This window comes from Bufo gargarizans, chromosome 1 (assembly GCF_014858855.1).
Source record: "Bufo gargarizans isolate SCDJY-AF-19 chromosome 1, ASM1485885v1, whole genome shotgun sequence".
NCBI classification, from domain to species: domain Eukaryota; kingdom Metazoa; phylum Chordata; class Amphibia; order Anura; family Bufonidae; genus Bufo; species Bufo gargarizans.
Window position 1 is genome coordinate 62,354,396 of NC_058080.1, and position 17,516 is coordinate 62,371,911.

Sequence of the window (17,516 nt, forward strand, 5' to 3'; positions counted from 1 at the left end):
ACTACTGGAGGACGAGGAGGACGAGGATGAGGAGGAGGTGGAGGAGGATGAGGATGAAGCATGGTCACAGCGGGGTGGCACCCAACTCAGCTCGGGTCCATCACTGGTGCTTGGCTGGGGGGAAAGGCAGGACAATGACGATACGCCTCCCACAGAGGACAACTTGTCCTTACCCCTGGGCAGCCTGGCACACATGAGCGACTACATGCTGCAGTGCCTGCGCAACGACAGCAGAGTTGCCCACATTTTAACCTGTGCGGACTACTGGGTTGCCACCCTGATGGATCCACGCTACAAAGACAATGTGCCCACCTTACTTCCTGCACTGGAGCATGATAGGAAAATGCGCGAGTACAAGCGCACATTGGTAGACGCGCTACTGAGAGCATTCCCAAATGTCACAGGGGAACAAGTGGAAGCCCAAGGCCAAGGCAGAGGAGGAGCAAGAGGTCGCCAAGGCAGCTGTGTCACGGCCAGCTCCTCTGAGGGCAGGGTTAGCATGGCAGAGATGTGGAAAACTTTTGTCAACACGCCACAGCTAACTGCACCACCACCTGATACGCAACGTGTTAGCAGGAGGCAACATTTCACTAACATGGTGGAACAGTACGTGTGCACACCCCTCCACGTACTGACTGATGGTTCGGCCCCATTCAACTTCTGGGTCTCTAAATTGTCCACGTGGCCAGAGCTAGCCTTTTATGCCTTAGAGGTGCTGGCCTGCCCGGCGGCCAGCGTTTTGTCTGAACGTGTATTCAGCACGGCAGGGGGCGTCATTACAGACAAACGCAGCCGCCTGTCTACAGCCAATGTGGACAAGCTGACGTTCATAAAAATGAACCAGGCATGGATCCCACAGGACCTGTCCGTCCCTTGTCCAGATTAAACATTAACTACCTCCCCTTAACCATATATTATTGGACTCCAGGGCACTTCCTCATTCAATCCTATTTTTATTTTCATTTTACCATTATATTGCGAGGCTACCCAAAGTTGAATGAACCTCTCCTGTGTCTGGGTGTCGGGGCCTAAATATATGCCAATGGACTGTTCCAATGTTGGGTGACGTGAAGCCTGATTCTCTGCTATGACATGCAGACTAATTCTCTGCTGACATGAAGACAGATTCTCTGTTACGGGACCTCTCTCCTCTGCCTGGGTGCTGGGCCTAAATATCTGACAATGGACTGTTGCAGTGGTGGCTGACGTGAAGCCTGATTTTCTGCTATGACATGCAGACTGATTCTCTGCTGACATGAAGCCAGATCCTCTGTTACGGGACCTCTCTCCTCTGCCTGTGTGCTGGGCCTAAATATATGCCAATGGACTGTTGCAGTGGTGGCTGACGTGAAGCCTCATTCTCTGCTATGACATGCAGACTAATTCTCTGCTGACATGAAGCCAGATTGTCTGTTACGGGACCTCTCTCCTCTGCCTGGGTGCTGGGCCTAAATTTATGAAAATGGACTGTTGCAGTGGTGGCTGACGTGAAGCCTGATTCTCTGCTATGACATGCAGACTAATTCTCTGCTGACAAGAAGACAGATTCTCTGTTACGGGACCTCTCTCCTCTGCCTGGGTGCTGGGCCTAAATATCTGACAATGGACTGTTGCAGTGGTGGCTGAAGTGAAGCCTGATTTTCTGCTATGACATGCAGACTGATTCTCTGCTGACATGAAGCCAGATCCTCTGTTACGGGACCTCTCTCCTCTGCCTGTGTGCTGGGCCTAAATATATGCCAATGGACTGTTGCAGTGGTGGCTGACGTGAAGCCTCATTCTCTGCTATGACATGCAGACTAATTCTCTGCTGACGTGAAGCCAGATCCTCTGTTACGGGACCTCTCTCCTCTGCCTGGGTGCTGGGCCTAAATATCTGACAATGGACTGTTGCAGTGGTGGCTGACGTGAAGCCTGATTCTCTGCTATGACATGCAGACTAATTCTCTGCTGACATGAAGCCAGATTGTCTGTTACGGGACCTCTCTCCTCTGCCTGTGTGCTGGGCCTAAATATATGCCAATGGACTGTTGCAGTGGTGGCTGACGTGAAGCCTCATTCTCTGCTATGACATGCAGACTAATTCTCTGCTGACATGAAGCCAGATTGTCTGTTACGGGACCTCTCTCCTCTGCCTGGGTGCTGGGCCTAAATTTATGAAAATGGACTGTTGCAGTGGTGGCTGACGTGAAGCCTGATTTTCTGCTATGACATGCAGACTGATTCTCTGCTGACATGAAGCCAGATCCTCTGTTACGGGACCTCTCTTCTGCCTGTGTGCTGGTCCTAAATATATGCCAATGGACTGTTGCAGTGGTGGCTGACGTGAAGCCTCATTCTCTGCTATGACATGCAGACTAATTCTCTGCTGACATGAAGCCAGATTGTCTGTTACGGAACCTCTCTCCTCTGCCTGGGTGCTGGGCCTAAATATATGCCAATGGACTGTTGCAGTGGTGGCTGACGTGAAGCCTCATTCTCTGCTATGACATGCAGACTAATTCTCTGCTGACATGAAGCCAGATTGTCTGTTACGGGACCTCTCTCCTCTGCCTGGGTGCTGGGCCTAAATATATGCCAATGGACTGTTGCAGTGGTGGCTGACGTGAAGCCTCATTCTCTGCTATGACATGCAGACTAATTCTCTGCTGACATGAAGCCAGATCCTCTGTTACGGGACCTCTCTCCTCTGCCTGTGTGCTGGGCCTAAATATATGCCAATGGACTGTTGCACTGGTGGCTGACGTGAAGCCTGATTCTCTGCTATGATATGAAGACTGATTCTCTGCTGACATGAAGCCAGATTGTCTGTTACGGGACCTCTCTACTCTGCCTGGGTGCTGTGCCTAAATATATGCCAATAGACTGTTGCAGTGGTGGGTGACGTGAAGCCTGATTCTCTGCTATGACATGCAGACTGATTCTCTGCTGACATGAATCCAGATCCTCTGTTACGGGACCTCTCTCCTCTTCCTGGGTGCTGGGCCTAAATTTATGAAAATGGACTCTTACAGTGGTGGGTGACGTGAAGCCTGATTCTCTGCTATGACATGAAGACTGATTCTCTGCTGACATGAAGCCAGATTGTCTGTTACGGGACCTCTCTCCTCTGCTTGGGTGCTGGGCCTAAATATATGCCAATGGACTGTTGCAGTGGTGGCTGACGTGAAGCCTCATTCTCTGCTATGACATGCAGACTAATTCTCTGCTGACATGAAGTTAGATCCTCTGTTACGGGACCTCTCTCCTCTGCCTGTGTGCTGGGCCTAAATATATGCCAATGGACTGTTGCACTGGTGGCTGACGTGAAGCCTGATTCTCTGCTATGACATGCAGACTGATTCTCTGCTGACATGAAGCCAGATCCTCTGTTATGGGACCTCTCTCCTCTGCCTGGGTGCTGGGTTTAAATTTATGAAAATGGACTCTTACAGTGGTGGGTGACGTGAAGCCTGATTCTCTGCTATGACATGAAGACTGATTCTCTGCTGACATGAAGCCAGATTGTCTGTTACGGGACCTCTCTCCTCTGCCTGGGTGCTGGGCCTAAATATATGCCAATGGACTGTTGCAGTGGTGGCTGACGTGAAGCCTCATTCTCTGCTATGACATGCAGACTAATTCTCTGCTGACATGAAGCCAGATTGTCTGTTACGGGACCTCTCTCCTGTGCCTGGGTGCTGGGCCTAAATTTATGACAATGGACTGTTGCAGTGGTGGGTGACGTGAAGCCTGATTCTCTGCTATGACATGCAGACTGATTCTCTGCTGACATGAAGCCTGATCCTCTGTTACGGGACCTCTCTCCTCTGCCTGGGTGCTGGGCCTAAATTTATGAAAATGGACTCTTACAGTGGTGGGTGACGTGAAGCCTGATTCTCTGCTATGACATGAAGACTGATTCTCTGCTGACATGAAGCCAGATTGTCTGTTACGGGACCTCTCTCCTCTGCCTGGGTGCTGGGCCTAAATATATGCCAATGGACTGTTGCAGTGGTGGCTGACGTGAAGCCTCATTCTCTGCTATGACATGCAGACTAATTCTCTGCTGACATGAAGCCAGATCCTCTGTTACGGGACCTCTCTCCTCTGCCTGTGTGCTGGGCCTAAATATATGCCAATGGACTGTTGCACTGGTGGCTGACGTGAATCCTGATTCTCTGCTATGATATGAAGACTGATTCTCTGCTGACATGAAGCCAGATTCTCTGTTACTGGACCTCTCTCCTCTGCCTGGGTGCCGGGGCCTAAATATCTGAGAATGGACTGTTCCAGTGGTGGGTGACGGGAAGCCAGATTCTCTGCTATGGGACCTCTCTCCAATTGATTTTGGTTAATTTTTATTTATTTAATTTTTATTTTAATTCATTTCCCTATCCACATTTGTTTGCAGGGGATTTACCTACATGTTGCTGCCTTTTGCAGCCCTCTAGCCCTTTCCTGGGCTGTTTTACAGCCGTTTTAGTGCCGAAAAGTTCGGGTCCCCATTGACTTCAATGGGGTTCGGGTTCGGGACGAAGTTCGGATCGGGTTCGGATCCCGAACCTGAACATTTCCGGGAAGTTCGGCCGAACTTCTCGAACCCGAACATCCAGGTGTTCGCTCAACTCTAGTCGCTTCGGCTCGTTAAAGCGTTCAGTGGGACGTCTACCAGAGTTTATGGCAAAAATCTCTTTATATTCAGGAGGGAAATGTTTATTTGTTGATGGTGTCTCTTCCTCCAGCAATAAAGGTTTCTCCCACTGTTCTAGTTTTTAGCATACTTTTGGTTAGGAAGTTAACTTGTTCATACTTTTGGTTAGGAAGTTAACTTGTTCTGTCAAGGCAGCGACTACATCTGGAACCGGAGCTTGGGCATCCTGACTGACTATAGGGTGACATTTTGGAGATATAGTTGGCTTATGCACAGACATTTCAGCATGCCTAGTAGGTTCTGGTTGTGGGTCTTTCCCCAGAATACTGATAGCTAGCTCATTGAAGTCTAGGAAGGTAGAACTTGGGTGCTGTGCAGCTAACATTTTTAACTGGCAGCTCAAGGTTTCTGTTCTAACACCTTCAATAAATTGTTCTTTCAGTGTTTTATATTGATCTGCTTCATGGGGGTCTACCTGTATAACAGCCCACATGGTTTCCTGAAAGGACAATGCAAAGTCTCCAAGTGACTCCCCAGGCTGCTGTCTCTTGCTGAAGAATCTTATCTTGACCTTTGACACAGTCCTGGGTTCAAAAGTGGTGTAGAGTCGTCCAAATATCTGCTCCAGGGTTTTACTCTCTTAGCTGGGCCAGGATTTCACTTCCAATTGTGCAAGGAGGATTTCCATTTGCTGTTCTGCTGACATAGGGTACAATCTAAACACAGCCAAAAATGTTTTTTAATTCTCTTAAAGTATGAGCTTCCCCAGCATATCATGGCAACCAGGGTGCTCCAAAGAAATAAGGCATTGTTAAAGGCATCATGCTTGGTGCTGCAGCAGCTGGTGATGCACTAGGACCAGCTGAGGTCAGGCTGCACACTATCTCCATGTTCAGACATGGCAGTGACAGGTCTTCAATATAATGCAGGTTAAATATAGTATCACACACTTGTTGCATTGCGTTGCTATAGGCAACCATACCAGGCAACACTTTGTGGGTGTCTGGCCCTTTAAGAGAAGTTGTGGCGCTTAATACAGTGGTGCTCTGTAAGGGCTCTTTCACACCTGCGTTCTTTTCTTCCGGCATAGAGTTCCGTCGTCGGGGCTCTATGCCGGAAGAATCCTGTGCAGTTTTATCCTAATGCATTCTGAATGGAGAGAAATCCGTTCAGGATGCATCAGGATGTCTTCAGTTCCGGACCGGAACGTTTTTTGGCCGGAGAAAATACCGCAGCATGCTGCGCTTTTTGCTCCGGCCAAAAATCCTGAAGACTTGCCGCAAGGCCGGATCCGGAATGAATACCCATTGAAAGGCATTGATCCGGATCCGGCCTTAAGCTAAACGTCGTTTCGGCGCATTGCCGGATCCGACGTTTAGCTTTTTCTGAATGGTTACCATGGCTGCCGGGACGCTAAAGTCCTGGCAGCCATGGTAAAGTGTAGTGGGGAGCGGGGGAGCAGTATACTTACCGTCCGTGCGGCTCCCGGGGTGCTCCAGAGTGACGTCAGGGCGCCCCAGGCGCATGGATGACGTGATCGCATGGCACGTCATCCATGCGCATGGGGCGCTCTGACGTAATTCTGGAGCGCCCCGGGAGCCGCACGGACTGTAAGTATGCCGCTCCCCCGCTCCTCGCTCCTACTATGGCAACCAGGACTTTAATAGCGTCCTGGCTGCCATAGTAACACTGAAAGCATTTTAAAGACGGATCCGTCTTCAAATGCTTTCAGTACACTTGCGTTTTTCCGGATCCGGCGTGTAATTCCGGCAAGTGGAGTACACGCCGGATCCGGACAACGCAAGTGTGAAAGAGGCCTAAGGCAGATTATGCTCCCAAACAGTCCCGCTTAAGGTTACTTCTTCCCAGCAGCACTCACTATTATATTTGTTTGGTGGAGAAGGGCTGTGGATCTCCCTATTTTTTTTTCGTTCACCCACACGTAGTTACGCGTCACTTCAACGTGCGTATGCACATCACGCTCTCTTCTCATGCGCGGCCCTCCCCCTAGGTCCGTTCTGCAAGGCAGGAGAGGCAGCGCTGGATTCGTAGGTACTGGCGGCAGCGCTGAGATTGGCACACCGGTAAGAAGATATTTTGCATAGAGGATTGGCTTCTCTTTTCCTGCTCTGAAGGAGGTGTAGCTCAATTTTCCCGCCGCTAACAGGGCGTAACTCACAATAGTGGAGCAGTAAATTAAGCAAGAAGGCCTCCGGCGGCCATTTTAGGTTAAATACTAAAGTCCATTCACTGAAAGCGAACAGTGTTGTTGACACAAAAACATGTGATTTTTCGACTTTTAACACAGCGATCCGATTGCAGGTGACTTGTAACATACATCCATGCAACTTTAAGTGATTTAAACAATTCTGCAGCCCAATAAAACGTTTAAAGTTTGTACTGTATTAAGGCACATTGACAGTCACTCAGGCAAACAAATATCTCATAAGGCAATGACATAAAGGATTTTAAAATCCTGTTCTTTAAGGCACAAATGATTTTGTATCCTGTTCATTAAGGCACAAAGGATTTAGTATCCTGTTTGTGACGCCAATTCCGTGCAGCGTGCCGGACCACAGGGGAAAACACGTGAGGCATACGGTGGGCTGATGGGGGTAGTGGTTGTTTGTACTCACGGTTAGCAGATGCCTCCTTAGGTCGGCAATGCAGTGGATGGGAAGACTGTCACACACACAGGGGGTGGGGAAGTGACCACTGAGCTCAACCCGCGCTTCTGTCCCTGCCTACTTGCCTCGCAAGTCCTAGTGACAAGGGACAACAGGTCGACAAGCCCTCAGCTAGGATAAGTGCAGGGAAGATGGACAATACATGCAACAGAGTAGTCAAACGAGCCAAGTCAGAAACCAAGAGAGCAGCACGGTACCAGGGGAGCAAGCGGAGGATCGTCAGGAGAAGCCAAAGTCAAAACCAGGAGGAAACGCCAAGACCAAGGGATGAGACAGATAAGTAATCACAACACGAGCAGGAGACCAACAAACCAGGTAAGTATAATATAAGGAAGGACCTCAATAACAGGCAATCTGTGGCCAGCAATATGCCTGTTTGAATAGGGCGCTAGTGGAGTCATGAGATGCTGGCCATATCACATGACTCCACTAGCGCCTGATTTAAACAGGCAATCTGCTGGATACAGATTGCCTGTTATTGAGGTCCAGAGTTCCAATTCAGACAAGTGCTGAGTGAGCAGCTCGGCACTCAGCCCTAGTGCAGTTACCACGGGAACGGGCGACGCCGGGCGCGCCCTGGCAGTCCCTGCCTCCTGGAACCCTGCACAGAGCGCACCATGACAAAGACAGCGCAAGATCTTCCGGGGCACTCTCCATTGCAGGGGACACCAGCCAGATGTTGGTTGAGGTGCCCTTGATGGTGGCGATGTTTAGGGTGCTTGTGGCTGGGCCCCTGTGTCCGTTAAACCAACACCTTTAGGTGCAAATGTTGAGAGTAATAGTTGTAATAATGATATGGAATAAAGAGACTAGAGAGTTCCAAATAAACTCCTGGTATTTTACTGAAGCTGATCCACAGGTTATCAATGTATAAAAAGTGATTTAATCAGAGCAGCTTTTATAATGATTCCCATTAGTTCTCAGAAGTTGCATGGGGAATAGTCCTTTATGGCAATCAGTCTTTCTCTCTCTCAATGCTCCAACTTGGAGGTTAATGCTGTTCTTATTGTACTGTATAATCCTATACTTCAGTTTTCTTTTATAGAAATACTATATTCAGACAAATGATCCTTTTGTCTTGAAGTATGGCGGGTAGCTGATAGCTTGAGGTCTCTCCACCTAATGCAAAGGAGGCTGGAGTCAGATATCTTCCTTTGTCAATATCTTCATTACCTCTCGGAGTTGTCTGGAGATACTGTGATGTTTTCCCTTCTATAAGCTAGTACATAGAACTAAGTATGGAGTTTGAATAACTCACAAGAATGGCTGCTGAGGTGCAGGTTGTCCTCGGGCATCACACACCGACCTTCTTCTTCCTGCTCTCTGAACACACACAGTGTAGGGTGGAGTTAGCCCTGGGATGCTTGTTAGAACCTCACACTCCCTAAGCAACTTTATGAGAACATCTTTACAAGGACAGTTTACATAAAAACCCAATCATAACATTAAGCAGGGTGTTTCAGGACACTGCAGAACTTCCTGTAAACAATCCCCTTTTCCAGGAACACTTACCAAGTCCATTGCGCAACCTTGATTGTCTCAGTAACTGTGGTCAGGCTTCTGCAATAAACTGCACAATTTCCAAGAAGAGGACCAAAGTGCATGCAAAGGTGTTAAGTTCTCCTTTGCTTTGGTGATGACGACATAACAAGGTGTAACGTTTTGTGGGAACCTTTTAAAGCATGTTTATTGAATTAAAGGGATGGTATGAGATTAGGAAAACACTGTCATTCTTGTCTATGCACATTTGGGCAGGTAGAGTAGTAGAGGCTGCAACCTTCTCGAAGCTTACCAAGCTCAGCGCCGTACATAGTATTGCAGCTGTGTTTAGTATCGCAGCTAAGCCTCATTGACTTCAATGGGTCTGAGCTGCACCAAGGCCACGTGACTGATAAACGTGATGTCACACGCCCTAGGTCTTCACAAACAGCTGAACGCCGGGGGTCCTGGGTGTCAGACCCCCACCGATCATACACTGATGGCCTATTCTGAGCATAGTTTTAGAGTGCTATCAACATTAAGAGTATAAAATGTAACTTAAAGGGGTTTTGTCACAGCCAACACTTACCCTCCTGTCCACAAGAAAGATAAGTATCTGATGACTTCACGTCTGACCACACGGATCACTAGAATGAGGGTCTGATGTTCCTCCATTTGAACAGAGTGGTTACACACTTCTGCTCCGGCTCCATTTATCTCTATGGGACTGCCGGAGATATGCCAAGACCTTTATTCAGCTATCTTCTTCAGTCCCATAGAGTTGAGTGGAGCGGCAGCAGACATGTGTGACCACCACTCTGTTCAAATGAAGGGACCCCCGTTCTTGTGATCGGCTGTTGAACCCCCACTGATCACTTATCCCCTATCCTGTGGATAAGTGTTCTTTGTGAGAACCCCCTCTTTAGGTCCGAAACGGAAGTGCAACCCAAACAAGGTTCTCACTGACCGTTTATAATACTGGTATCTTCTTATGTAGCAGAGGGGCCTATGGGCCCTCTACTGCTACCTCTGTACCCGGTGGCCTGAAATGAAAGGGTTAAATAGTTTGCTCTGGCTATGTGTTCTTTAGAGCCCCCTGTGTACCCTGAGCCCCCCTGTGTTCACAAGAAGAATTTGCGTGCATTTTTGTGGTAGTGCGGTTACTCGTTATAGACTGGGAGCATTTCTGCTCTTGTGCAACCACTGCATGGGAATGGTTAAACACATATGCATTCCCTCAAAGTCAGGAAACAAATCTGCGTCCTTCACTCAGTAATTCACAGTTCTCCCACTTCCAGCAAACAGCTTCTGAATGCCCACAAGGAATTAATGATCCCCCATCTAAAGAGAAGACTATTATCTCTCCAGACCGGTGGGGGATCTACAGCCAACTCCTAGTAAATCTGAATATTCCTAGACCCTCCGATGTAACATGACCCCACTGTAACACGTGAGCAATTTGGCTGCCTGGAAAGAAAGTAAAAAAACTGATGCAGCCCAGACTCTCAGAAGTGGTGCAGACCTCTCCACTGCTGCCTGTGCCACATCAGTCTGCTCCTCCCTGCCCAGAATGGCAGGACTCAGGTACCCCCTGCTTGGAGCCTTGCTCATCATCAGTGTGGGGGTCGTGCGCTGCTCCCCCAGCTGCTTCCCTGGAGACCAAGCCTCAGGTAAGAACACAATAAGCTATTACTGTCCATGTGTGTGGGGGTTTTATGTGTTTATGTGTGTGGGTTTTATGCTACTTTACTAGCTGATATGCAGTGTATAATATCTATCTATCATCTGTCTATCTTCTATCTATCTATCATCTATCTGTCTATTATCTATCTACCTACCTATATCCTACCTACCTATCTATCTATCTATCTATCCATCCATCTACCTATCTATCTATCTATCTATCTATCTATCATCTATCTGTCTATTATCTATCTACCTACCTATCTCCTACCTACCTATCTATCTATCTATCTATCTATCTATCTATCTATCTATCTATCTATCTATCATCTATCTGTCTATTATCTATCTATCTATTTCCTATCTATCTTCTATCTTTTAGAAGTCCTTAGCTCAGCTGTCTTCTTATCACAAAATACAGTTTTAGAAAAAAAATAATATTACACATTACTTTTTATACAAACTTGTATACAGGCTTTCTTTCTTTCTTATCGCCTTTTCGTTTTCAGTTTTTTCTGATCCATCAGAAGAACAGAAAAAAAAAAAAAATATATATATATATATATATATATATATATATATATATATATATTAAAAAAAACAAGGTCCCATATTGACCCCCGAGGTGCCCCACTAGTGACGGTGACCCAATCTGAGTACGTGCTGTTAACCACAGAACAGAACTTCTAATTTACAGCAAGTTTCATGGGGTTGTCTCACTTCAGCAAATTACATTTAGGGCTCATTCAGACGACCATATGAATGGGTCAGCATTCGTTCTGCAATTTTGCAGAATGGGTGCGGACCCATTCATTTTAATGGGGCAGCAAAAGATGCTGTCCACATCCCTAGTTCTGTTCCCTGGCCCCGCAAGAAACATAGAGCATGTCTTATTCATGTTTTATTTAATAATAATTTATTTCATAGTGCAGGCCATGTGCAGTCCGCAAAATGTGGAATGCACATGGCCGGTACCCGTGTTTTGAGTATCCGCAATTTGCAGACCGCAAAACATTACGGCCATCTGAATGAGCCCTTATCATGTACAGAAAGTTAATACAAGGCACTTACTAATGTATTGTGATTGTCCATATTACCTCCTTTCCTGGCTGGATTCATTTTTCCATCACATTATACACTGCTTGTATCCAAGGGTTACGACTAGTGTTGAGTGAATCGAAGTGTCAGAAGTGGACTTTACTGCGAATTTTCAGGGAAAATTCGATTCACCGCAAAGCGGACTTTCCTCATCCGCTTGAGCGTGAAGAGCCCGCCGCTGCCATCTTGATTGAAGATGCCACGCAAAATCTCATGTGCGATGACGTATGATGTCACCAGACCAGCCTTCACGATGATGTCATCATGCTCCACACGAGATTTCGCTCTGGATCTTCAATCACGATGGCAGCAGTGGGCTAATCTCGATCAAATGGATGAGGTATGATTTTATTTGACTTATTTTTTAATTATAGACATTAATATTAATGTCAGATGCTGCGATCGGCAATGAATGTGACATCTGAGGGGTACAATGATGGGGGCGGCGCAATCACCAGTCCCTTACATTGCACCCATTACTTACTAAGAAATGCGCTTTGTGACGAAGTAATCCATCACAAAGGAAATTTTTAAATTTGTTGATTTTTTGCAGGGCCGCGGAACGGAACAACGGATGCGGACAGCACACAGTGTGCTGTCCGCATCTTTTGCGGCCCCATTGAAATGAATAGGTCCGCACCTGTTCCACAAAATTGCACCCTAAAACAGGTGTAAAAAATGATAAATAAGACAGGCCTGCCCCTTCCCTTCCATGCCCCCCTTTTTAGACCTGGCGTGAGCAGGGAAAAGTCGCAGATTGCGGCGCAAACAAAACTGGCGTATATCTCCTAGTAAATGACCCTCTAAGGGTCCATTCACACATCCGCACTTTGGGTCCGGATCTGTTCCGTAATTATGCGGAACGGGTATGGACCCGTTCCTTTTCAATGGGGATAGAAAAGATGCGGACAGCACACAAAGTGTTCCGGCCCGCGGCTCCGCAAAAAAACAGAACGTGTCCTATTCTTGTCCGCAGTGCAGACAAGAATAGGCATTTCTATTGGGGTGTCGGCCCGGTGTTTTGCAGATCTGCAATATGCGGATCCGAAAAACACTGCGGGCGGAATGGACCCTAACGCCTCTTTCATACGGGCGCCCTGGATTTGCTCCGGGTGCGTTGCGTGTGCATTGTGGGAAACCCGCGCGAGTGCACATGCAATTTTAGTCAGTTTTGACTGCGATTGCGTTACCTTGTTCAGTTTTTATCGCGCGGGTGCAATGCGTTTTGCACACGCGTGATAAAAAACTGAATGTGGTACCCAGACCCGAACCCGGACTTCTTCACTGAAGTTCAGGTTTGGGTTAGGTGTTCTGTAGATTTTAATATTTTCCCTTATAACATGGTTATAAAGGAAAATAATAGCATTCTGAATACTGAATGCATAGTACAATAGCGCTGGAGGGGCATCGTCTTCTTTCTTCTTCTTTTAGGACCTGCAAAAGGACCTTTGATGACACTACGTGGTGAGCGCGTTGACGCTTCTATCTTCATTCAGCAGGACCTGCGCTGATTACGTCATCAAAGGTCCTTTTGCAGGTCCTGAAAGAATAAGAAAGAAGACGATGTCGGCTGCGCAAACAAGAGGATGAGGTGAGTAATTTTTTATTTAAATTTTTTTAACCCCTCAAGCCACATTTTACTAAGCATTCTGTATTAAGAATGCTATTATTTTCCTTTATAACCATGTTATAAGGGAAAATAATACAGTAAATTGACTTTAATGGGGTCCGGGGTTGCTCATCCCTATCATCACCTAGCAACCATGTGTGAAAATTGCACCGCATCCGCACTTGCTTGCGGATGCTTGAGATTTTCACCCAGACCCATTCATTTCTTTGGGGTCTGCGTTGCGTGAAAAACACTGAATATAGAACATGCTGCGATTTTCATGCGTGAAAATCCCCGCTCATCTGCACAGCCCCATTGAAGTGAATGGGTTCGGATTCAGTGCGGATGCAATGCGTTCACCTCACGCATTGCACCCTTGCGGGAAACTCGCCCGTGTGAGAAGGGGCCTAAAGGTGTAGTAATGTATTGAGGAAAAACATGCCCATTTTTTCCCAGAATTAGAGCCACATCGGTTCATGGATTGTAAATGGCATGATATCCCAACTCAAAGTGAGTGGGACTGATATATATTATAAACCAAGGGTCCTTTTAGCCATTTTTACACCTGAAGTCAAAAGTGAAATAGAGCCCTAATCTTCACAAACTGGGAACACACACCTCTGTTTTAATCTAAAATTTGGGAAGATTAGCGCACTTTCTGTATAATGTTATCTACAGTCAGAGGAGGGTGACTCCTTCCCTTGAGATTCTCACCTTGCCTCATGGATGAACCATGTGATTGACCATGTGATGAGCACAGTGACGTCATGAAAGGTCCTTTAGCCAGGTCCTGAAGGAAGTAGAAAGAAGAGGAGATCCGCTATGCGATAAAGTGGATGGGGTGAGTTAAATTTATTATTTTTAACCCCTCAATGGACATTTTACTAAGCATTCTGTATTAAGAATGCTATTATTAACCATGTTATAAGGTAAAATAATAAAGATTGGGTCCCCATCCCGATCGTCTCCTAGCAACCATGCGTGAAAATCACACCGCATCCACACTTGCTTGCGGATGCTTGCGATTTTCACTCAGCTCCATTCACTTCTATGGGGCCTGCGTTGCGTGAAAAAACGCACAATATAGAGCATGCTGTGATTTGCATGCAACTGATGCGTGAAAATTACCGCTCATGTACACAGCTTCATTGAAGTCAATGGGTCCGGATTCAGCGCGGAATCCTCATCTGTGTGAAAGGGGCCTAATGAATGGAACTGAGTTTTTGGTTGTAGAAATCTCTGCCGCACATGAGTGTACCTTAGGACAGTGATGATTAACCTGCGGCCCTCTAGCTGTTGTAAAACTACAACTCCCATCATGCCTTGTTGTAGGCTGATAGCTGTAGACTGCCTGAGCATGCTGGGAGTTGTAATTTTGAAACAGCTGGAGGGCCGCAGGTTGGGCATCCCTGCCTTAAGTGGACCCAGGGTATTAGAGCAGCAGTTCCTATGTTGGTCAGCAGGGGGAAGGCCAACATAGGATAACAGCAATTTGAGCTTATACTGTAGTTCTATGGATATAAGAATGTATGATATTTTAGTGGATATTGTAGCCACTTAGAAGGGCTACAAAAAAGTTAAAAAAAAAATATATATATATATATCAACATTTATATCACACACCCCCCTTCCCCTAGAATAAAATAAATAAATACATAAACAATGAAAAAAATATAAACACACCGACCAGGGCATTCCTCGAAGTCAGACCTGTTGGAAAACACTTACTAAGCTTTTAAATGCAACGTCTTGACCCTTATTCAAGATTTCTCCGGAGAAACATTTTTTCTCCTTTTCCCTGTGATGGATTATCTCCTTTCAGCCTAGAGTAGCCTGTGGATATAGCAGAGTTTAATGACCCTGTCCTATTAGCAGTTGGAGTTTTTATTTGTCATAAATTGGAGATACTGTGTCCTGGAATGCAGAGGAGGGATTCATTCAGAAATAAAGGCACTGTGAAATGGCAAGACTTAAGGGGACGGTGTCCGGACAAGTGGAGGACTGTCCAGACTTGCTTCATCGTCCATCATCTGGAATGTGAATGGCCCGCCTGCGCTCATAAATCCTTGACCTGAAGTCATTACAGCCCAACCTGTTTGCATCTTGTTAAGTAGTTTTTGACTTGGGGGGGGGGGGGGGGGGGGGGAATAAATGGAAAAGACAACCTCAGTAGATTTCCTGGTGCTGAAGAAGGTTTGGTGCACCACTATTTACTATGTAAAGTAAAGGCCCCCATGCAAATTAGTGTATCATCAGCCGAACAGTAGGGAGGGTTGCCACCCAGCTGGTAACTCACCGGCCAAGCGGTTAATTTAGTGCCCCTGCCAGTAATTTTTTTCTACCGGGAATAATAATTGCCAGTATTCCTATATGGACTGTTACTAATGTTCATTAGTACAGCTTTTAACTTCCTCCCCCTCCCCCACTTGTGTTAAGAAAGAAAAAATTAAATTGATTTGATGGCACCGGTGTCAGGACCTGTGCTCTAGTGTGATGACATTTCACAGCATTGACTGCAGCAGGACCTGCAAAACGTCATTACGATCTAGTGCAGTGAGCAGCGAGTGTTCACAGCAGTGCCATCTAATGGAGTAGGTGAGGTTGTTTGAGAGAGAAGAGGGCATTATTAATATTGGGGGGCACTAATGGGGGTAATTCTGGGGGGCACTAATGGGGGCACTACTATGACTGGGGGCACTAATAGGGGCATTATTAATTCTGGGTGGCACTAATGGAGGCATTAATATTAATGGGGGATACTAATGGGGCATTCATATTTTTGGGGGGCATTATTAATAGAGGGAGCCACACTGTGACATAGAATTAAGTCATGTACCCGCAACCACACTCCCTTTGGGTGTGGCTGAACTTATCCAGTATCTTTTTGGTGGGAAAGGTGGCAACCCTACAGAACTTGCCGAGAACAACGTGTTCGGCGGAAAGTGTAATATGTATGGGGAGGTCCCGACCCTCCTCCGACTTTATCTGTTGAAATAGATCAGACAAAATAAATATTTTTGCCGAGTCATTTTGTTCACAGGAACGATAAGCCCCTGCCATAAGTGTCTGGAAGCTTACTTCAGACATGTCCTAGTCTCAGCTGAAGCCAACAGTCTTTGCCCCTTCTTTTTATGTGCCTCTGTTTTTATTTTATGCAAATGAGACAGTAAAAGCATTGGGTGTGTTGCCCCTCCAACTAGAGGCTCTGGTCTCCCTCCTCTGGCCCTCATCATATTGATTGACAAGGCCAGGCAGGATGACGTCATATAAATTTCAATAATATAACTACCAGCAATGGCCATCAGAATGTCGTAAACCATTATAAGCATAACTTCATGTCATTTGGGTTTTTATTTTTTATGTCCAAGAAAAGCACTTTTATTCCTTAAAAAAAGGCTCCAAAGTACCCAGCTGGGTGAGCTTAAGCCCGCTGCCCTTCTTTGTTATATGCTCCTCCCTTAACCTCTCAAGGCGCCCTCCCCTGCATTGCTGTGATATCAGCTAGCAGCTTGGGGGAGGTGTGCACTGTTCAGGGGAAGTGTCCTTTCTACTGCAGCTAATGACAGTTCAAGAGTGGAACTGAGCATGTGCTTCCCTCTCAGGGAGTCGGACAGAGAAATTAGAAAAAGAGAAAACAGCAGGTGGCGCTATACAGACAGATTTCTGTAAATAACTCACTGGCTATACTAAATTTTTATTCACATGCAATTAGAAAATTGGTTACTATAGTTACATAGTTAATACGGTTCAACCAAGGGATAGTTGGGGATGCGAATCCCAGAAGGAAGTGAGACTCTTTTAGGAATTCATCTAAACCCTTTATAAAACTGCCCACTGTTCCTGCTGTGACCACGTCCTGAGGTAGTCTATCCCACAGAGTCACCGTTCTTACAGTAAAGAATCTTTGACGCTTCTGGAGACAGAACTTTTTCCTCTCCAGTCGGAGGCAGTGCCCCCTTGTCTTTTGAGCACATTTTACATGGAACAGTTTTTCACAGTATTTTTTGTACGGCCCATTTATATATTTGTATAGGTTAATCATGTCCCCCCCTTAGATGTCTCTTCTCAAGACTAAATAAATTCAATTATTTTAATCTTTCTTCATAACTAAGACCCTCCATGCCCCTTATCAGTTTAGTCGCTCTCCTCTGTACTTTTTCCATCCTTTCTATGGACTGGTGCCCAGAACTAATGGCATATTCCAGATGAGGCCGCACCAACGCTTTGTAAAGTGGTAATATTACATCCCTGCTCCACGAGTCCATGCTTTTTCTAATACATGACAACATCCTGGTAGCCTTAGAAGCAGCTGATTGACATTGTGCTG

The 17,516-nt window shown here is 46.3% G+C and overlaps 1 protein-coding gene across 1 annotated transcript in view; it reads left to right on the forward strand.

The window, feature by feature from the left end:
- Window positions 1-10,083: 10,083 nt before the first annotated feature.
- CPZ (carboxypeptidase Z) overlaps window positions 10,084-17,516 on the forward strand; it is a 155,539-nt gene continuing 148,106 nt past the window's right edge. Inside the window, exon 1 of the mRNA XM_044295799.1 lies at window positions 10,084-10,469. Within this exon, the coding sequence (XP_044151734.1) occupies window positions 10,370-10,469 (100 nt within the window). The 5' untranslated portion in view covers window positions 10,084-10,369. The remainder of the gene's footprint in view (window positions 10,470-17,516) is intronic.